Below are 22346 nucleotides of genomic sequence, written 5' to 3' on the forward strand. Positions count from 1 at the left end.
AAGGTCCCCGAGCTCACACAAGTCTAAAAAGGAGAAGCAGTTATTTACTGTGTCACTTTGAGTAAGAGAAGGGACCAGAGGTTACAAAAGGAGGACCTGGCTAGGAATTAAAAGTCAACACTGGATTTATTACGGCTCTGAATCAGCAGCAAGCTGGGGGAAATTTGTTGCTTCAGTCAACACATGAGGTGGAAGAGCTGAGGTTTACCTGACAGCGGAGACGAGCCTCTGCTTGTTCATGTGATTTTAGGGGAATAATCAATGACAAAGATGGAGATTTTATCACTCAGATCCACCTCAGTCGTCCTGTTACTCTTCAGCCTGCTTTTGGTAAGTTCTGTATCGTCTTTACATTTACTGGATCAGAAGCTGCAGCTGTGTGAAAAACGCTGAACCTCAACAAAAGGAAACAGTGTTAACCACAGAGGGGCTCATGATAGTCATCGCTGTACTTCAGTCTAAAGACAACTGACAAAAAAAATCAGTCTACACAGAAAACAGCAAATATTTTATAATAACAGACTGTGAGAAATGAATCATTTACCACTTGTTTTAAAGAGAAACTAATATATGAATTAATGGACATAAATTTGCAAGTTTAGTGTATTTTTCCCCAACAGTTGATTGTTTTTATTTGTCCAAGAAGAGAAATTGAAAGTTTCATGTTCTACAGAAGTACCTGTGTGTAGGTTTGCTTTGTCCTTTTCAAAAAAGCATCAAGTATAGTCAAAGTTTGGCACCTTGTCAGTGCTTCAGTTGGATTGTTGAGATTGTTACGTATATTTGTTGTTCCTAATTACTAAAACAACTTCAATCTGTAATTTGAGTTTGAAATTCTCTCATGATTTCCGTATTTCCTTCACACCAGTATCAAAATCACCCGTTGTTACTTTTGGATTGCATAGTTTTGACGTCAAAAGTGACGGTTTTACGGTCAAATTTCACTACGGTTGTTTTTAAAGAATAAAGTGTAAAATGTGTGTTGATGAATCCTGGTTCAGGTTGTAGCAGACTGCAATACAACAATAAAACAAACTACAAGAAACGGGACAGGATCGGAGAGGATAGGAACTACTTTTTTGTCATCAATATCTACAACAACACCAACAACAACAACAACAACAACAACAACACCCAAACCCAGTTAGTTTGAACTGCTTCTTCCATTTTTGACAGTGACATATCATTAATTACAGATTACTCTCAAAGCTTTTTTCTAGTTGACACCGTCTGCTTTTTGTCCTGCAGCTGCTCCTCCTGATGTAGCCAGTGTAACTCTGGTGACACAGAGTGAAACCAGTATAACTCTGCAGTGGAATAAGGTTGGCAGTGTCTCAACATACAGACTGGAGAGGGAAGGAGGTGAAGCTGTCAATGTGCCTGACAGTCATGAAGACACAGTAATGTATGTGGTCTCTGGTCTGACTGCTGGGAAAAGATACAGTTTCACTCTTTTTTCTGTGGCCAATGGACTCAGCAGCTCTGGATATAATTTTACTGCAGTTACAGGTTGGTGATGTTCTAAAGCTCATATGTTAACGTTATTGGTACCAACATCGCTTTAATCTGACAAATAATGTAACTTTAATCTTAAGATGTATTTTTTGTTCTTCATTTATATATTACATTATCTGTGATCATAAAACTCAGTTATAGGTTTGTCCAAATCGAACCATAGCTTTGTTAAAGTGTTGCTTTCATTGGAATTATTAGATTTTGAACAACTTTCCCAACTAAATTGAAATAATTTTTAAATAATTTTCCTCAAAATCTTTTTGTTTACGTTTTCACATGTTAACTCTCTGTGATGCAACATAATTTAAATCACTTACACAAAGTGAAACCCACATTCTTTTTTATAATGGTAGGAAAATGTTACCAGTTAAAGCAAAACGATGAAAAGCATTAGAGCCGGTTTCAGTCTTTATTTAAAATATCAAAACCAGAGAAGAAAATCTTCCCACAGTTGTTTTTTTTCTCCAATAATAAAAGGTAATATAGTCTCTGTGCCTGGTTAAATGTTATAGAGGAATTACAAATTCAACATAGATCACAAGTTATTAGGTGTTTGTGATGTTAGCTAATATTGAAGAGCATTTCCCGTGTTTCAAATCACGGATCTGAAAAAAAGTTTCTCATTTCACAGCTTCTCCACTTGTAGCTCTTTTCACCTCCAAATGTTCTTGTTCTTCTTTAAACCAAATCAAATTTTCATTCCAGCAGTGATTTGTATTGAAAAAAAGAGTCATTTCAACGTTTGATTTAATGTTTAAGTGAAACATATTATTCATTCATTTCCTCTCTAGACGATTTCATGCAAAATAATCTCATTATTTCTTTGTAATGTTATTCATTCACCAACTTAAATTTAAGACTGGATTGAGCCTTAAGAAAATTTTCTCCTTAAATGTCTCTTAGTTACAGCTGGTGGCATTTTATTAGTTATTCTTAAATATTTAAATAATTGTTTTTCATTTATTATTTATTTTGAAATCATCAACCCTACCTTTTTTTATCTGAACGTTTTTTCTATTGCCTTTTTTGTTTAAATGTAATATTGAAAGTGAATTAAACTTCTGTGAACTGCTAACATGTAGTTTGTAGGCAGACTGCTGGTGTCTCTGCAAGAGAAATACACAATTTCTAAAATAAAATTGGTTTTTGTTCTCCCTCACATTTTAGCTCCTGGTGATACTGACAGGTTTGAACCCAGCACACAAACTGAGACCAGCATAACTCTGGAGTGGAGCAAAGTGGGAAACATCGACACTTATATTCTTTCATACAATGGAAACGAGGTCAACATAACTCACTCTGCAGAAGGAGGAAAACACACAGTGTCAGGTCTGACCAGTGCCAATAGATACAGCTTCACTCTCTTCACTGTGTTTGATTACGCCAGAAGTGATGGAGCAACTATCACTGCAGTCACTGGTGAGACGTAAAATAGTTTATTTGCTTATATTACTCTCTATACTTTATATGTCTGCCTGATTCATTTAGACTCTAATTTGAATGATTTTCTGCCTGTTCAAACACCAAAGAAAAAACGGCTTAAAAACATTACTGACCAGTTTTACTCTGTTACTTTTTCTGGGGTTTTTTGCAGTAGATTTAATTTCACATAACTTTAAAAAGAAAATAACAGAATTAAAAATGTTGATTGTAAACTTTGCAGGAAGTAACATCTGACCTGCTGATGTTCAGAAGTAAAACATGTAATTCTGTAAATATTTAATTTTGTAGCTCCACGTGATACTGACAAGTTTGAATCCTTCACACAAACTGAGACCAGCATAACTCTGGAGTGGAGCAAAGTTGGAAACATCGACACTTATATTCTTTCATACAATGGAAACGAGGTCAACATAACTCACTCTGCAGAAGGAGGAAAACACACAGTGTCAGGTCTGACCAGTGCCAATAGATACAGCTTCACTCTCTTCACTGTGTTTGATTACGCCAGAAGTGATGGAGCAACTATCACTGCAGTCACTGGTGAGATGTGTTTTTCTTTTTATCTTTTTACTAAAACTGCTCTGGAGGTTTCTATGGTAACTATTACTTGGTTCATCAAACTTTCACTTTAAATTAACAAAAACCACAATAAAGAAAAATCTGCTAAAATACATTTTGCAAACTATATTGCATCGGTTAGTTTTGTGAAGTCTTTTCTTCTGAACATTTTTGCAAAGCTCTTTGTAAGCATGAAACACATTTTTCACGTTATAATATCAGTTCTACCAGGTTTGTGTAATAATTAACTTTTGCTGCTTTTTTTGGTTGGAGAAATTTTGTTATATTTTATCTGTTAACACATTTTCTACTAAATGTGAATTTAGACACTTCAGTGTTATAAGGTTGTTGTTTTTTCATGTGGGGGTTTTGAAGGAAAAATTATTTAAACGAAATATAATCGTAAAACTTTTCGTAACTTTTCTTAGGTTTAGAAGTAAAATATAACAATTCTTTTAATGTTTCTTTTTTTTTCATGTATAAATTGTAGCTCCACGTGATACTGACAGGTTTGAAAGCAGCACACAAACTGAGACCAGCATAACTCTGGAGTGGAGCAAAGTGGGAAACATCGACACTTATATTCTTTCATACAATGGAAACGAGGTCAACATAACTCACTCTGCAGAAAGAGGAAATCACACAGTGTCAGATCTGACCAGTGCTGATAGATACAGCTTCACTCTCTTCACTGTGTTTGATTACGCCAGAAGTGATGGAGCAACTATCACTGCAGTCACTGGTGAGATGTGTTTTTCTTTTTATCTTTTTACTAAAACTGCTCTGGAGGTTTCTATGGTAACTATTACTTGGTTCATCAGACTTTCACTTTAAATTAACAAAAACCACAATAAAGAAAAATCTGCTAAAATACATTTTGCAAAGTATATTGCGTCGGTTAGTTTTGTGAAGTCTTTTCTTCTGAACATTTTTGCAAAGCTCTTTGTAAGCATGAAACACATTTTTCACGTTATAATATCAGCGCTACCAGGTTTATGTAATAATTTACTTTTGCTGCTTTTTTTGGCTGGAGAAATTTTGTTATATTTTATCTGTTAACACATTTTCTACTAAATGTGAATTTAGACACTTCAGTGTTATAAGGTTGTTGTTTTTTCATGTGGGGGTTTTGAAGGAAAAATTATTTAAACGAAATATAATCGTAAAACTTTTCGTAACTTTTCTTAGGTTTAGAAGTAAAATATAACAATTCTTTTAATGTTTCTTTTTTTTTCATGTATAAATTGTAGCTCCACGTGATACTGACAGGTTTGAAAGCAGCACACAAACTGAGACCAGCATAACTCTGGAGTGGACCAAAGTGGGAGACATCGACACTTATATTCTTTCATACAATGGAAACGAGGTCAACATAACTCACTCTGCAGAAGGAGGAAAACACACAGTGTCAGGTCTGACCAGTGCCAATAGATACAGCTTCACTCTCTTCACTGTGTTTGATTACGCCAGAAGTGATGGAGCAACTATCACTGCAGTCACTGGTGAGATGTTAATTAAATGTAATTTATATTAAAATATAATACAGGCACATGCATTGAAATTTAAATCTTAATGATTCTGGATCCATAAAAAAATACCAAACAGAAAAAGTTGTAATTTCTTTGTTTTTCTTGTAATGATCTACTTTGTCCAGATGTTGCTGCCACACATAAAGCCAAGCTGCAATACAACGAGTACCGAGGAATTTAACTTTACTGTTCAGAGATGTTTTATTAATTTCTAACAATAGTTGCTTTATGTTCGCGTTCACATTGTAGCTCCTCGGAAAACGGAAAATTTTGATCACATCAATCAAACTGAGACCAGCATAACTCTGGAGTGGAGCAAAGTGGGAAACATCGACACTTATACTCTTTCATACAATGGAGACGAGGTCAACATTACTCACTCTGCAGAAGGAGGAAATCACACAGTGTCAGGTCTGACCAGTGCTACTAGATACACCTTCACTCTCTTCACTGTGTTTGATTACGCCAGAAGTGATGGAGCAACTATCACTGCAGTCACTGGTGAGATGTTCATTCTTATGAGATAAATGTGACTTAACATTTACCTCCTTATTTACTTATATCTTTATTAACACTGAAGTAGAACGGTGAAAATAAAACCCTACCAAATTAAAAACCTTTTTATTGAAGACATCATCTAATCATTTTTCTCCTTTTTGTCTCTTTCAGCTCCTCAGAACCCAGCAGAGTTCAGCCCAGCAGAACAAACTGAGACCAGTATAACTCTGCAGTGGAAACCAGTAAAAAACATCACAGATTACAGAGTTGCTTATAAAGAAACGGAGATAAATATTACAACATCAGATGAAACTGTGACACAAACTATCTCAGGTCTGGACAGTGGAACCAGATATGATTTCTGGATCTTCAGTGTGTTTGATTACACCAGAAGCAGAGGAGCAACAATCACTGCACCTACTGGTAAGAAATCTGAGAAAACATCACTACAGGGAAACCTTAGGGTTTTATTTAAGAATAAAAGACAACGTATATAATGCTGGAATGGTAATGATGAACTAGATCTTTTATTAATTCTTTATTTTTTTGTCAATGAAGACAAAACAAGAGAACTTTATAACATTTCAATGGTTAATTTGTTTATTATCATTATTTTCACTATCATAAGAAACAAAATAATGCTTGTATTGTGTTTTCGTTTCCTCAGTTCCTCCTCAGGTGTCTTCAGTAAATGTAGAGCGCTCTGTAAATGGAGCCGTTCTAAAGTGGGAGGATCCAAATAAAGGCTGGGAATACGAGTTTAAAGTTGACGAGCTTCAGGAAAACATTACTAAAATTGATCTAGTTACATATTCAGTAGAAAATCTAAAGGCTGGAACAAAGTATTCATTCAGCATCATCACTCTGTTCTCTGGACTCAGGAGCTCTGATTATACTGGTATCATAGTAACAAGTATGTATACAAGTCTTTACATTTTTTCTGAATTTCTAGAAATAGAAATCTTAATTATAATGTGCATTATTATTGGCTGAAGTGTTTAGTGTAATTGAACCTTTTGTAAATGAATAATTCATTTAATATTCCAGAAATCGACTGCAGTGCCGTATCCTGGAGTGTCACCAACTCATCGATCCAGGGAACAGTTGAAGGCTTGTTCTCCAAAGCTACGGCCTCTTATGGATCTGAAACTCTCATCAGTCCTGAAGGGAAAACCGTGAAATTTTCTGGCCTCCATCCTGGAGCAACCTATGAGATTTCTCTACTGTATGAAACATCGTCTGAACTTTATCCACAGTGTAGCATCAGCAAAACCATCAGTAAGTACAAAACACTCATTGTAACTTTTTATTATAACAGAAATCATGTTGGTAACACTTTATTTGAAGGGGGTTGAATAAGACTGTCATAACACTGTCATAAACATGACATAACACCTGTCATGAACATGAATAAGCCTTCATGAATATTTATGACTGTTGTCATAAAGCGTCATTCGGTAAATTATGACACTTTTAATACAAAGTTGACATTATTAAAAATGTCTTTGTTATGACAGCTTGACATTAACCAAGAAATCATTACTGATTAAACTTTACCTTTAATAACATAAAGTTACCTAATTTTTAAAGTGCAATCAGTAATACTTTTATAACAAATTTATATCAGTAATGATTTCCTGGTTAATGTCAAGTTGTCATAACAAAGACATTTTGAATAATGTCAACTTTGTATTAAAAGTGTCATAATTTACCGAATGACGCTTTATGACAACAGTCATAAATATTCATGAAGGCTTATTCATGTTCATGACATGTGTTATGACATGTTTATGACAGTGTCATGACAGTCTTATTCAACCCCCTTCAAATAAAGTGTTACCGTCATGTTAAACTAATAATAAGTCTTAGACTGAGTATATTTGAAATGAAACAAAATCTTTATTTCAAAGAAGTAAAATGTCAGAGAAAAAAAATAAGAAAACCAAAAAGTATACATAATAGTAATTAAACATAAAAACAAAAATAAAACTTCCATATTCAGTTCAAAAAGGAATAATAAGAAGACAAAGCTTTTAAATCCTTCCCCCAAATGTCTCATCTAAATATGTTTGACATTTTACTTATTTACACATCTAATTTTTGCTTCCAAATTAAATCCTTGCAAATAATCAGTTCATTTAACTGTACTAGAAGCAGAAAGTGGACTCCAACTTAAGGGTTTTATTATTGTTTTATGGTTTGTATAAGTAAATTAAAGGAGCACAGAAATACATTAATACATGAAAATATTTAGTTATAAAATGCAGTGGATTAGTACTAGATAGGAATACTAGTATCAGAGGTTTATGATATAAAGCTGACAAACCAGTACTTACATCTGTTTATATTATTAATTCTTTCTGATTAATTTTCTGGTTCTTTCCTCCAGTTCCTCCTTCTATATTTGCTCACTGCAGCTACTGGGGTTCTGGCTACAGCGCTCTGATTAAATGGGACCAACCGGTTGGTGTTTGGACGACAGGTGAACTCACCATAAATGGAAAAACTGTCACTTTAAACCCAGATGAGAATCAGCTCATTGTGGACGGACTTCAACCTGCCAAAACGTATAAAGTCTCTGTGAATTCAAAGCTGGAAACTGAAGCTGATCCCTTAAAATCTGAACCATTCAGTTTCTTCTGTTCAACTGATAACAGAGGTGAGAAAAACTACACACATTTTCTGTTTTGCTTTATGAAGTAATAATTTCTCTAAGCTGTTAAATGAATCCTTCCAGGAGTCATTGGAGGATCTGTCTTCGGTGTTCTGCTTATTGTTGTTCTCATCTGTGTGATTGTATTTCTTGTCCGTAAAAAGCCAGATATTATCCGGTGAGTTTCCTCCGTCACTAATTACCTCTATGAAGTTAATAACTGAATAATTAATGTTTTGTTTCTCTTCCCATAGCAGAAAAAAGTCTTTCCTCTCTGGATCCAAAAAGCCAGATTCAAAGGGGAAGTGAGTTTGAGCTTCTTTATCTCCAAATTTAACCCTCAGTGGAAATCACAGCCTAAAAATAACCAAGAACAACATTTATCTAATATTTCTACTGTTTTTGTTTCAGAGTCATCCCTGTAGCCAGATTCCCAGACCACTACCACCAGCTGAGTTTGGATGATAACCGAGGTTTCAGTCAGGAGTATGAGGTGCATCCAGATCTTTAACACTTCCTCTCTTCTCCGTTACGTTTCCAGATAAAGTTTCTGTCGTTCTGTGAAGCTGAGGTTGATCATTTCGCCCTCGTTTCATTTCGTGGTGTGTCGTTCTCTGCTTCCTCTCAGTCCCTCGCTCCTGCTGGCACAAACCAAACCCAAAAAGCTGCGACTCTGCCAGAAAACAGAGGGAAGAACCGCTTCACCAACATCCTTCCTTGTGAGTCCACCGTGTTCCTGTTGGTGTTTCTGTGGTATTTTATCTTTTTTTATTTTTAAATCATGTTTTCATTCTCCTGCTAGATGATTGGAGTCGAGTGAAACTAAATACACCAACTCCAAACAATATCTTGGACTACATAAATGCTAATTACTTACCAGTAAGTATGACTCTGCAGCCATGTTGCCGTGGCAACTGTTTTGTAATCTGAGCTCATGAGAATCACATGTGGGGTTCCTCAGGGCTCCATTCTTGGGACACTTTTATTTAGCATCTATAAACTTCTCCTAGCAAACACTATGAAGCACAACAACATCTCTTACTACATGCTGATGACACAAAACTTTTTATTTCTGACTCGTCATTAAAAGATGAGTCAGAATTTCCAACATAATTCAGACATACGTCCACAATAATCAGTAAATCAATTAATCACATGATAATTTAAAGCAAACTCAATAATTTCCATTGGTATCATTTAACTTTTATATATTTTTCTCTCTTTCTACTAAAAACTGGATGATAAAGTTTTCAGTTTGGTGTTTTGGTCTCAACCAGCTCTTATTTTGAAGGACAATTTTGTTTACAAAGACTTTACAATTGATTTTATTTGTTGTTTTGTTTATTTTGGATATTTAAAATGTCTTCCAGTTCAAGTGGTAAATGTTCATTAGAATTTAAAGTTTACTTTAAAGTTTCTTTGAGAATGTTTTCTTGCATTATTATTTTGCCATTACCGCTATATCACTTAAAAATGGCCTCAAAACAACAATATTATCGTTTATCGCAATAACTTCTGGAACAATTTATCATCCAGCAGAATTTATTATGGTGACAGGCCGAGTCAGAGATCAACATCTAGCTGGACTCAGTGATGTTAAAGATTACAGCGAAGGTCAGAAGCCTTGGTGTCTGAATGTGGGCAGCTACGTTAAATCCAGTAAATCATTAAAATATTGGCTGAATAAAGGGTTTTCTGTTAAATCAGGGAAGAAAATGCATGTTTTTATTTTCAGAAGGTTAGATCTAACATGCTTCTTTATGGAATATTATAAGATTATTTCATCCTTAGAAGGATATAAATCATTTTTAATGCCATTTTTTAATAGATGCAAATAAAACTGATATTTTACCATTTAATCTACATCTGCCAGAGTTATGTGTAGTCCTGTCTGCTGTGTTTGTCTTCATGGTGCAGTTTGTTCACTAATGTTCAGTTAAAAACCTCTGAGGCAGGAAACAGAGCCGCTCTTTCTCACATGCGCGCCATCTGATAGCTTTGGTTTCTCTGGGTTTTATTTAGAGGCATCGAGGTAAATGGGACTGAATACAGATCGTAAAATGCTTTTCATCTGTTTCTTTTTAAAGAAATGCAAAAGATCTGGTGTCATTTTCCTTCCACTTCAGAATTGTGCTGTGCTTTGTGTTGGTCCATCATCTTAAATCTGAACAAACATTCAGATTGGAAAAGGTCAAGGGTGAGCACTGCATCAGGAATGCAAAACAGAAAAATAAATCTGTTTTATAAAATGCACAAAAATCCCCTCAAAGCAGAACTGACAGCTGAGAGAGAATTTATAGATGTGCAAATCTAGCTCTATTCATCTTATGAGTGAGTTTTGTAAGAGGAAGCAGCTTTGATAACTGAACCGTGAATCCTATTGCTACAGTTCTTGATTTTAAATTTGCTTTCATAAAGCTGAAGCATTTATTAGTTGCGTTTTGGTAACTTTTGTAATATCTTATTCCTATTTTATGTTGTCTTGCGTTCTGATAATTTTGTACAAAGTCTGCAGAGCAAGACGGCCAGCGACCTGCTAGAGTTTACATATTTACATAAGGGAACAAATGAAGTCATTTAATCTACGGTTAAACTTTCATGTCATTGCTGTTGGTGTTGAATTTGATATTTAGCTTTGAATAACAAAAGTTGCTTCAAAAGACTGAAGAGAAAAGCTTCACCAAACCCAGAGAGGCGTGATAATAAGTCATAAAACTGTAGAAAAATCTAAAAGGAGGAAGTTGACAGAATCAACAGAACAAGATAACTGAGGTGTCAAATCATAAGAGGTCATTTTTCTGTTGCAAGCTTTGAACAGTTTAATAAAATAATCTTGATCCCTTTTTCAGCAGCATATTTTAATGTTGGTGGATGAGATAAAAACTTACTAACTTCAAAGTCCAAACTGAGGCATCAGTTACCGTTTGTAGGAGTTTATATATTAGACTTTGAACTTTGGTAAACTGTTAATCATAGAGCTTTTCTGGTAACTTCCTTTTATTCTTTTTACGGCGTCTTGGCAGTCGTCTTCCTCATTGCTGCAGGATTGTTCTCAAGGTCTCTCTGCAGATGTGGTCATAAAATAATTCAGTCACCTGCAAACTAAAATCTTATTATGCCTTTTGTGTTATTATATAGTCATTTCCCCTGAAAAATACATATTTTATTTGTTTATAGCATTTTTAGTCTTTCCTGGGCATTTTGTTGCATCTGCAGGTGTGGTTTGACCTTTGGTTTCCTAATGACTTCTGCTCTATTTATAAGCTTTAGTTCTTTTAATCATTGTGTTCTTTGTTTGAATAAGGACCAGATTACTGATAATCATTAGTAAATCTTATCTAGATGTTATGCCTTGCTTACAGTAAAGCGTTACTAAGGATTTTTACATAAAACTGATGATCCATGTGCTTAAATCAGAAAGCAGAAGTTTGATAAGCTTGATGGGTACAGAGAAGTGTGGTATTCAGTTTAAGCGAATTGTTTTCTGTGTATGTTGATGTTGACGTTAATATTGATGTCAGCATGAAACCTGAAGGGTTTAGGTCGTATAAAAGCTTTATAAAGATCGTCTTCTTTTTCAGGGCTACAGCAGCAGCAAAGAGTACATCGCCTGTCAGGGTCCTCTGCCCAACACGGTCGGTGATTTCTGGAGGATGGTTTGGGAGCAAAAAGTGAAGAGAATCGTCATGGTTACCAACTGTGTTGAAGCAGGGCGGGTATGTTTTCTGGAAAATGTTCTACAGATTTTAGGGAAGTTTAAACCTGAAATGAAAGAAAAAGATGCACTGTAAAACATTTGAAGGTGGTTTAACGTGAAAATGAAAGTCCACCTGCTGCCTAGAAAATGACATTTAAGTCAACGAGCATAATTTATTAACAGGTCCTCAAACAGTTAACCAAAATAGTTTTGGTTTTAGCTCAGAAATTAAAGTTCATGAAGTTGATTTAACAACAAGAGACAAGTTGTCTAAACTTTGTTTTTTAAGTTCATTAATCTTAAATTGTGAGTTTTAACTTAATGCTGCAATTTAAACCAAATAATTATTTCACAAAATGCAAGAAAAAAAACTGTCCTCACCCAGTTAAAGAGCCACATTTCTCTGTTATTTTACTCACAATATCAAGTTAAAATAACGACTTATTTCACTGTAGAATAATTTAAATTCTTGTTTCAAATCACATGAACCAAATTTCTGATCTGATGATGAATTTTATGAAACATCTGAATGAATTCAGCTCAGAAACATTTAGTGTGAACAGAACAAGAGTCAGATCAACGTAACACACTTCCATCTCAGGAGACAGAAACACGCCGCTAAGCATTCTGGGAAATAATTCCCACTCCTGACTTTTTCTTCTTTCAGTTTTTAAAGTGCAAACCTAAAAACTCTGTTTATTCAACTCTTAATAAAAAGTTAACACAACTTCTTACTGTTTATTCAATGTCACATGCTGTTCTTTTTTTTCCCTTTAATTATGTAAAGGACCTTGAAATGCTTTGCTGCTGAAATGTGCTATACAAATAAAATTTGATTGATTGATTGATGTCACAAACTCACCCATTTAGGTTCAAAATCTAAAACTCACTAAATGTATTTGACTTAAAGAGTAGAAGACAGTAGACACAACTCAAATGTTTTACAGTGTACAAATCTTTTGGTTCTCTTGATATTTGGTGATTAAATTGATATGTGAGCATGAAGCAAACCAATGCAGTAACAGAACAAGCATAATTGTCATTTTTTGTGTGTTTTCTTCTTGTAGACCAAATGTGAACAATACTGGCCTGAAGACAGGAGCCCTTGTGCTCATGGAGATCTGATTGTCTCCAAAACGTCTGAGGAGAGAGAGTCCAACTGGGTTCTGAGGGAGTTTAAAGTGAAACATGCAAGTAAAATTTCTTACATTTCAAAGAGAAATAAAATGAAGTCAGTGTCTTACCTGCTGGATCTCAGTCTGGAGAAAAACAGATTCCCCCAAACAGACTAACGTTAGCACAGCTAGCTCATGTTTAGGATTTGTTCAAATCCTACAGCAGATCTGTTTTAAACGCATCATGCAAATCATTTACTTCAGATTTTAATAATAGGTTAATTTTGCATTTCAATTTTGCATTTCAATAGTAATTTAAGTAGTCTGATCTATTTAAAATTAAGACTGTTAGCACCATTACCTGCTAGCAATAGCCCTCCATGTAAAACACATAAACAGTTAACATTTGCAGTCAGAGGAATTACTTAATAAAAATACAGAATAAAAATGAACAAAACAGCTTTTACATAAAGGGATAGTTTGAAATTTCTGAGGTGAGGTTCTGTTAAAAGGTTGTAAGTTAACATAAGAGGTAGAAGCTAATGGCTAGTTAGCAACCAACTGATGCAAATTAAAATAACTCCAGTCTCAAAAATATTGCAGCTGTTTATATAAATATTCTCTTTTATGAACCTTTAAAATTTCAACAGGTTCGCATTGCATTTGTATGTATTTCCATGTAAACACCAATGATTGATTTTCCTTTGTAAAACATGAAGAGATATAAAAAGAGGAAATACTGCTAAACAATGTTTTAGCTGGTCTAGAGAGTATGTGTTTCACATAGAAGATCAACAACAAATCATTGACTTAAAACTCAGTTTAAAAATTCAAAACTATCCACTTAAATTAAAAAAGTATTATTTTTGCCACCAAGTCACTTTATAGATTGTTTTTTGGTTGAAAACTTCAAATTGTTCAATTTCAAATTTTTCTAATTAGTAAACCATTACTAATGCAAGTTTTTATTATCGTTTTTCCAAACTGTTTAATCTGCTTCTTACTCCAGGTAAGATGCTGACTGCTCAATACCTCTCCACAGAACCCCACCTTTTACTGTTTCTTTGATCTTTTTTATACTGCTTACAGGAAATATGGATTTTTATTGGCTATAGTTTAACATTGACCCGTTATAACCTCTCAAATGCATAAATATAACTTATTTTATGCAGATGAAGGATTCAGAGGAACGGACGGTGAAGCATTTCCACTTCACTGCATGGCCTGACCATGGAGTACCTCAGGGCACAGAAATCCTGATCCGTTTCAGAGGACTTGTGAGGAAACATATAGAGAGCGAAGGGAGCAAAGCACCAACCGTAGTTCACTGCAGGTAAACAAAACGACAAGGAGACTCCAATAGGCACCAACTAGCTGCAGGGCTGATTCGTACATATTAATGCTGACAACTTTCCAATTTCTAGTTATGAAAGTTTTTAAGACAGAAATTTTGAGCAAATAAAGGAGAAATAACATCAACCTGAAAACTGCAGTGGTTGCAGTTTTAATTTGAGTGGCTTTCAGAAAACGGAACTAGGAAGTAAACACATTCTGAGTCGCACTGCAGAGGTTTCCATACAGAGCTAATTTAGAAAAGACTTTCTCTAGATTTAGATATTTGCAGTTTTTCTTAACACACACATTTTATTAACTGTTTGCTGATACAGGTGGGCTCTAGTGAGCTGAAGCTAAGTTTTACAAGAGTCAAGTAAACTTCAGTATTGACCCTTTACACGTGACGTCACGCTCCTCAGAACTCCGCCATGATGGACGTCAAAACAACCAACGCCTCCTTTAAAGCTAGTTTAAAAAACAGACATATGAAACCTAATATCGCTTCTATTTAGTTGATTTCACTTTAAAAATGGTCGCAGGGCGCTCAGCAAGGATAGAAACCACACTTGTCATTTAACTTTTAATGAATAAAGATACAGCAGCGATGAATCGTGAATAATAATGTCTGGCAACTATTATGGAGAAGATGCGGGTCTAATCGTTAGTAACCATGGAGACAATGAAGCGTCGTCATGTAGCCTAGCATGTATGAAGACAACTGGTTAGCATCTGGTCTTTTGGACAGTTTTAAGTTTTCTCCGGTGTAAAGGGAAACGCTGTTTATGACGTAGTGATATAAATCACGTGGTGTGAATTCAGGTAAGGTCGTAAATTTGATAAACGCGTCAGGAGGAGGAGGTACGGGTCGGTTTCTAAGCTAGCTGTTTCCAGCCTTTGTAAATCCCGCCGTTTATGAGCCCCGAGCAGGTGAGTCACGTTCACAGACAAATTATCTGAACTCGAACAAGAAAAAGCCAAGAATAAACGGGCAAAAACAACTTTGGAAAACAGTTTCAGTAGCTCTGTTCAATTCTCCCGTCCCTCACTTCCGACCGTCATGGCGCCTCGGATGATTAAGTGACGTAACTGCAAAGGGTCAATAGAGGAAGTAATCACACAAAAAGTCTAGTGTACGCTATATAGAAGAGGTAACATATTTTTAATGGTTTCTGTATAATACAATATGGTTATACGGAAGTATTTGCATGTAGTTTCCTGTTGCTGATGTTCATACTTTTAACCCAGAAATGCTGGTGCTTCTATTTGTTGTTTTCCCATCAGTGCCGGGGTGGGCCGGACGGGCACCATCATCGCCCTGGACGTCCTGCTGCAGCAGCTGCAGCAGGAGCGGGCCGTCGGCATCAACAGCTTCGTCTACAAGATGAGGCAGCATCGATCTCACATGGTGCAGACGGAGGTAAAACTAACACTCTGCAGGTTTATTACTGAAGCGTATCTCCACGTCAAACACCCATAAAATGTAACAAAGCTGCTTTTGGTGTTTATTTATAGATTTATTGACCGCATGGTTATTTGGCTGTTAAGCTTTCTGTAAATTTGCAAGTAAAACAAATTCCAGTACATCCGTCAATAATTCTTAACAAAAGCAGAAAGTAACTAAATTATTGAGATCTTTCCTAAATAAGATCATCTTTTCAGAGGCAGGAGAAATTCTAAGCCTACAATGAATCAGACTGAAGGGAAAACAGTAAATCTGCTGCTACCCCAACGTAACAAAATAATGTTTTGTGTTCTTTTGCAGTGAAGAGTTTAATTACTTCACTTTTTTTAGATTTATCAGACACATCAGGTGTTTTTGCACAAAGTATTGGTATCATATTGGAACTGCCGATGTCAGCTTGAATTTTACTCGAAAAGGAAATCGTTATCGAACTTTTCTATTAAAAATCTTTTTTCTAAATGTCCCTCGTCAGTCCCAGTACGTGTTCCTGCACCAGTGCATCATGGACAGCCTGCAGCCGCCCGGCGGCCAGGAGGAGAACGTTTATGAGAACGGCGACCTTATGTACGTCAACGCCACGGCGCTCCGACAGCTCCGCTGACCCGACGGCGCCGGTTCAGCCCAGCACTAAGACTTGATGCACATAATGACGAGCCAACAGTGTCATTATATAAAGCACACTTATACATGGTGTTCATACTGTATAGAAATGCTTTTGTAGTTTACATCTGCCGGTTCTGCCATTATGCTGCCTTATATTATTATTAATAAATGTCCTTCAAATGACCAGAGAATGTTATAAATTTTATTAGAATTATAAAATTATTCAAGTATAAAAATGTAATCTGTACATAGAAATAAAACATTATATGTTCAAAACAACCCAAAGTTTCCTGACTGGAAGAAAAAACTTTCAATGTTTTCTTCTTTAATTGCATCAAAGGTAACAGAATGAATTTCACAGATCCTCTTTGCTTCACGGTGAGTCCCGGCTGCCGACGGAGGCAGAGAAGTTCCTGTCAATGAGTTCCTGTCGGGCTTTTAGTGCCTCCAGGTTGATCTCCATCGGAGACGTATACGGCTTGCCCGGGTACGACGGTTCACCCATCCCGGCCCGTGGCGGCAGAGGGACGGAAAACTTTTTGGCGATATTGTGCAGAACGCTGCATGACTTGATGATGTTGGACTTTTTGTTCAGAGAGGCTTCTTCTGCAAAGCCGAGCTGCTGCAGACACCTGAAGCGCCTCTTCATGGCGCTGAGCATGCCCTGCATGACGCGGTGCACCTTGGCGTGCGCCTCGTTGAAGCGGACCTCGCGGTCCAACACCGGGTTGGACACGGGGGTCAGGACGTGTTTGCTCAACCGGTAGCCTTTCCCTCCTTCACAGGAAACCAGAGAAAATGAGTCGAGTTAGACAAAAACGAAGCATAGAAATGTCACATATAGGCCTCTCATGATAGCAAATTTTGCTGGACGATAAATTGTTCCAGAAGTTATTGCGATAAACGATAATGTTGCTTTGAGACCATTTTAAGAAATATAACGGTAATGGTAAAATAATCCAAGAATGCATTCTAAAAGATCAGTAAACTATAAATTCTAATGAACATTTACTGCTGGAACTGGAAGACATTTTAAATATCAAGATAAATAAAACAACACATAAAATGAATTTTGAAGTCTTTGTTAACAAAATTGTCCTTCAAAATAAGAGCCGGTTGAGACCAAAACACCAAACTGAAGACTTTTATCATCCAGTTTTTGGTAGAAAATGAGAAAAAAAACAGATAAATGATAAATCATTACAATGAATTTGTTTTAATTTGTCATGTGTTTAATTGATTTGGCCTAATTAAATCTCCTATCTTTTAATAAAGCGTTTTAATCTAAGGACTTGATGGATTCTTGCTGGTTCAACAGGATTTGGGACAAAAAGCAGCAGCTGCTGTTGCTAGAAAAGAAATTGGTTTATTGATCATCAGGATCAGTGAACCAATTACTTGAGTAAACTTTTTACCAAATACTTTTTTACTCTAATTAATTTCTTCTATGGCTGCTTTGTACTTTTACTTGAGTAGAAATATGTTGAAGTAGTGCTACTCTTACTTCAGTATTATCTGTGGGTCCTCTGCTGATTTATTGGTGTACTGCCAACAGCTGCTAGTCTTTCTAAGAATTCACATCTAAGAAAATTCTCCCCGACTTCTTTTAAGAGTTCTGAGAAGGAAAAAAAAATCTGAATTTTCTGTTTTGGCTCCAATCCTCTTTCATACATTGGTGACTAAAGGGCTGGGCTTTATTGTGACTACGGCAGTTTTGTCTTTATTCTATTTGCCAGCTGATGAACAGCTCTGATAAAACGAAACCGATAAATTGCTTTATAGGATTACCATGAACAATAATAGTAGTTTAAAGGAATTGGGTGTTTTAAACTCATATTATGGTTCAGATTAACGTAAAAAAAAATATTAGTGGAACATATTACTGCAGTTATTTTTAATCAACCCCACACTGGGATTTGAACCAAAGTCCTTGGAGTTGATGGGACTCTGGTTTCTGCCCAGGGCAGCTTTGGAAAAGAGGTGCACAATTGTTTTTAACAAAATAACCTATTTATCTGACCAGGTTCCGGCTGGTTTCATGCATACATGCACAAGAGTCAGATGGTATCTGAGCTACAATTAGTTAAGCAATAAAGGAAGTGTTTTATCACATGTTGTGGTTGAGGGGGCAAAAGCGGAGGTTGCACGAGGCATTGCTGCAAAAACCACCACTGCTGTTTTGTTTTTGCATCGTTTTCATGCCTCACCAATAAACCAGAAAGGTCCGTGCAGGTCGTCCTCCACCTCCTTCCCTTTGAACGAGGAGTCCCACAGCTCCTGCTCAAACGCGCCGCCCACGCAGCACTTCTCCACGCTCAGGATGTTTCCCTCAGAGTCGCATATGAACTGGCTCACCACCGACGTGTACCCCAGCGTGTTGATGAACGACTTGAAGGACTTCTTGTCATAGGGGGAGGCTCTGATCTTGAAGTGCGCCGGGGCCAGGACGCCCAGGACGCCGGGGATCCCGCAGAGCTCCTCCATCCTGGACGCGGTTCTGGCTTTGGCTTCGGCGGTCAGAGGGAAGGAGATGAACACGTCCGACATTCCCGCGATAACCCCGGAGATGATGCTGACCGCATTGACCAGGGCGGCCGGTTGGTTGATCCCTGCCTTCGCCTGCACGGAAGAGGTAAACACGCCATGGGCGTAGTAGCTCAGCGCGGTCATGAGCATCACGTCCACCGGCGGCTGGCTCTTCTTAAAGGCGGCCGACTTAACGCGCATGCGGACGGCGTCTGTGATGAAGGCTATGCAGGGTCTGGAGAGGTGGAAGGTCTCAAACAGAGCCTGGTCGTTAAAGTCGTCGAAACAGCTCTGGGAGCCGCAGTCCTCCTCTGGCTCGCCGCTTTCCAGCAGCTCCTCCTGGACAGCGAGCCACACCGGCGCCGGGAAGGCCATGTGGTTCAAAATGCAGCCAAAACACCGCGACCGGCTGCGGGTCTAACAAACTAAGCAACAAAGTAACACAAGCTACGCTAAACAACAGCTGCTGCGCTCAAAGCTAAACAAAAGATTCTTCCTCTAACAATTTAAGTAATTAGAATTTCCAACAATGACACTTTAGGGCCCTCTAGTGGTCATTTATATATATTTTTTTTATTTAATTTTTTTTTTCCTTTGGCCAAAATATCGATAAGATAATCAACTCAAATCAACGACATAAAGATAAAGTACAGTAAAATTTATGCTTTATGGTCTACATTAACATCGGCAGACAGTTTGACCTAACAACTCCAACACAGCTAAGAAAACTCTCAACCCATCACCGAATAGTTTATCATAACTTTATCTAAACTTCTTTAATAAACTAATCTCCCTCTTGCTAGCGATGCTTTTACACTAACAGTTTACTAAACATAAGCTAGCATGTTTTGACATGATTTGTTAATAATGAAGCTCATAACACATTTCTATGTATTTATTTTTTTAGGATACCTGAATCATCTAATTTTAGAGTTGATTTTTACAATACTTTAAAATGAACTGCAGTAATAGAAATCATAATGTGAAAATCCAAAATGTACATTTAAACACAAACACCAGCAAGCACAGCATGCTGAGCAGGTCACACATGGACTGGCTGCTGCAGCAGTCAGTACAGTCTCTATTTCACCATCAAATCATCGCAATAGGTGAAAAATAAAGTGAACATCATATAATAGAACCACTGCAATAAATATCCATTTTTAGGCTTTTTACACTTTCTAGTAAATAAGATCTTAAATCTCAATGAGACAATCTGTATAAATAAAAGTTAATTAAAAAAATAAAATCTTTCCAGCAGGTTCAGAGGTTGTGGATAATTTTGCACAGAATTTAACTCCATAAAAGCAAGAATATTCAATAAAACAAAACCCAGCTCATTCCATCCCAAAAAAAAAACTATTTAAGAAATATTTGATCCTGTGTTTAAAGATTTTCTTCTGAACCTTTAAACTGGTATTAACATTTAATCAAAATCTAGATATTGATATCAATAAAATATATAAAAGACTGCAACATACAACAATGAAGACTTTCAGTGACTCATAAATCAGTTGTTACAAAATAAATAAAATTTGACATAAACTGAGGATGATCTTTCTTCCTTCTGCACAAACACAACAGTTATTGTCCTTTATTGTTTTAAGACAAATGTAACATTTATGTAGGTTTTCAATATAACATGCATTACCATTGATGCTTCCATTATGATTTACGTCATCAATTTAACAAATTAATCATTTACAAAAGTATTATTTGCTTGTTGCCTTGTTAACATCTCCAACATGAATTGATGCATTTCCATGTTAGAATTGCTTTAAAATAATTATATTTATTACAGATTTACAGCCATACTTTACTTAGAGCTTTATAAAAACAATATTTGCTGCACAAAACTTTGCATTTAAGAGACACATTGACCCGTAAAGAAAGAAAAATAAATAAAAATCTGGGGATTTTTTTATATTAACAATTATATCACGGTTGTTATACAAGACTGAGTTTTTTCTAACAAGAAAACTACAATCAAATGAACTAAACAGCGACGGCCAGTGAATCTTAACCCGCCCACTGCTCAGTTACTCTGTTTGTCACGTCTCAGAGGATAAATAGAACATTTTGTTGACTTCACTGATGGAGACGTCCTCCAGTCGGGGTATTCCGCCCTTCCTGTAGCAGTCTGACCTCTGACCTTGTGCAAATACATCTGTGACAGAAATATGAAGTTTAGCAATATCTGGACGAGAACATGTTGTGCCTGAAGAGCTCTCAAGCTTTGAAATGATTATTTTTCCCCTAAATAAAATATGTCTAGCTTTATTCCCTGCAGTTCAGTAGGAGCTATTGAAAAAAATTATGGGATGGAGTCTCACCTGTGACGTTGTCCACAGAGTCCAGTGGAGCCGTGTTGTTCATGTTAATGCCAAACAACACAACCAAAGACACCATTAGGGCAACCAGGAGGTAGATTGGCATCGCAAGAGCCCAATACCTAAACAACACAAAGCATTTCATAAACAAAGACAGCTGGAGATATAATTTATTATTATAAGGAGGTAACTTACTTCTGAGGCCAGTAGGTGAGTCCTACTGAATGAAGCCATTCCTCTGGTACATACGCCCACAGGCAGTACAAAACTACAGAGGAGACAGCACTGTTACAAAGATGACTCTCCTTGTAATAATCACACATATTTACTGAAGTATTCAGCCTTATTAGTGCCATGAATTAGGATTATTTCTTTTCAGAAAAGAACAAAGGAACACAACTAGATTTAACAAAAAATATAAATTTCTTTAACTTGAATTGGTATGAAAATAAAAAAGTCCAACAGGTTTCACTTAATTCTGGTATCACCGGTTTACCATCAGAGGCTAAAGGTTTATTAAGTTTAGATAATTATAACCAATATAATCATCTCAAAATGTGCAATAAATACATATAATATATAATGAATATAATCATATGCGGTGGTTTTCACTTCCCACCACTTCTCCACAGGCTGGCATCGTGGTTACTAAGAAAACCCTTACAGAAGCCAAACTGTGAACCCAGGAAGAGCACAAAGCCATAGATGGCTCTCTCAGGCAGGGGAGACGGAGAGTTTTCCACCATGATCTGAAACCAAAACAGAAGCACAAGAATAAAGAAATCAAATAAGAGAGAGGAAAAAAAACTCTTATAAAACCAAACTAGTGTTTACTTCCTTTATCAACAACTATACGACAAACACTCATATTTCTGTACGAAATACTTCTGAAAAAAGCAATTTGGCCAAATTACCTGACCTAAATAATAGTCGAGATATCATAAATAAATTTAACGAGAACAATTTTAACAAACATGCAAACATAACCTACAGTTTATGACAAAATCCACCACGAAGACTTCCGACAACCTCCTTTGCGTCAGTGACGTTTTTACCGTACTATATATCAGGTCGATGCGAAA

The 22346-nt window shown here is 36.3% G+C and overlaps 3 protein-coding genes across 3 annotated transcripts; 1 reads left to right on the forward strand and 2 right to left on the reverse strand.

Moving 5' to 3' along the window:
* LOC106908460 (receptor-type tyrosine-protein phosphatase H-like) lies at positions 1 to 16687 on the forward strand. The gene is made up of 22 exons (XM_088000956.1): positions 1 to 330; positions 1002 to 1143; positions 1249 to 1509; positions 2683 to 2934; positions 3247 to 3498; positions 4007 to 4258; positions 4767 to 5018; positions 5295 to 5546; positions 5715 to 5966; positions 6211 to 6456; positions 6591 to 6821; positions 7933 to 8202; positions 8281 to 8374; positions 8451 to 8501; positions 8608 to 8689; positions 8825 to 8915; positions 8999 to 9075; positions 11778 to 11912; positions 12961 to 13083; positions 14181 to 14341; positions 15625 to 15760; positions 16278 to 16687. The coding sequence occupies exons 1-22, from the start codon at positions 262 to 264 to the stop codon at positions 16404 to 16406; spliced, it is 3810 nt and encodes a 1269-aa protein (XP_087857082.1). The 5' UTR covers positions 1 to 261; the 3' UTR covers positions 16407 to 16687.
* On the reverse strand, positions 16597 to 20351 carry LOC106908462 (putative nuclease HARBI1). Its single transcript, XM_014974570.2, has 2 exons — positions 18616 to 20351; positions 16597 to 17185 (listed from the first exon to the last, which is right to left on the reverse strand). The coding sequence occupies exons 1-2, from the start codon at positions 19307 to 19309 to the stop codon at positions 16782 to 16784; spliced, it is 1098 nt and encodes a 365-aa protein (XP_014830056.2). The 5' UTR covers positions 19310 to 20351; the 3' UTR covers positions 16597 to 16781.
* Positions 20352 to 20491: 140 nt separating this feature from the next.
* On the reverse strand, positions 20492 to 22338 carry pigp (phosphatidylinositol glycan anchor biosynthesis, class P). The gene is made up of 5 exons (XM_014974572.2): positions 22256 to 22338; positions 21929 to 22013; positions 21460 to 21532; positions 21268 to 21386; positions 20492 to 21101 (listed from the first exon to the last, which is right to left on the reverse strand). The coding sequence occupies exons 2-5, from the start codon at positions 22008 to 22010 to the stop codon at positions 20986 to 20988; spliced, it is 390 nt and encodes a 129-aa protein (XP_014830058.1). The 5' UTR covers positions 22011 to 22013; positions 22256 to 22338; the 3' UTR covers positions 20492 to 20985.
* Positions 22339 to 22346: the final 8 nt, after the last annotated feature.

The sequence above is a fragment of the Poecilia mexicana genome, unplaced genomic scaffold (genome assembly GCF_051168715.1).
Source record: "Poecilia mexicana isolate PSO_F unplaced genomic scaffold, ASM5116871v1 scaffold_19, whole genome shotgun sequence".
Classification (NCBI taxonomy): Eukaryota; Metazoa; Chordata; class Actinopteri; order Cyprinodontiformes; family Poeciliidae; genus Poecilia; species Poecilia mexicana.

Coding starts and splice junctions, on each gene's coding strand:
- LOC106908460 (XM_088000956.1), top strand. CDS start 262: ATGACAAAGATGGAGATTTTATCACTCAGATCCACCTCAGTCGTCCTG. Junction 8,375..8,450: donor AAAAAGCCAGATATTATCCG/GTGAGTTTCCTC, acceptor CTCTTCCCATAG/CAGAAAAAAGTCTTTCCTCT. Junction 14,342..15,624: donor CCAACCGTAGTTCACTGCAG/GTAAACAAAACG, acceptor TTTTCCCATCAG/TGCCGGGGTGGGCCGGACGG.
- LOC106908462 (XM_014974570.2), bottom strand. CDS start 19,309: ATGGCCTTCCCGGCGCCGGTGTGGCTCGCTGTCCAGGAGGAGCTGCTG. Junction 17,186..18,615: donor CGGACCTTTCTGGTTTATTG/GTGAGGCATGAA, acceptor TTTCCTGTGAAG/GAGGGAAAGGCTACCGGTTG.
- pigp (XM_014974572.2), bottom strand. CDS start 22,010: ATGGTGGAAAACTCTCCGTCTCCCCTGCCTGAGAGAGCCATCTATGGC. Junction 21,387..21,459: donor CTCACCTACTGGCCTCAGAA/GTAAGTTACCTC, acceptor TGTGTTGTTTAG/GTATTGGGCTCTTGCGATGC. Junction 21,102..21,267: donor CTCTGTGGACAACGTCACAG/GTGAGACTCCAT, acceptor TTTCTGTCACAG/ATGTATTTGCACAAGGTCAG.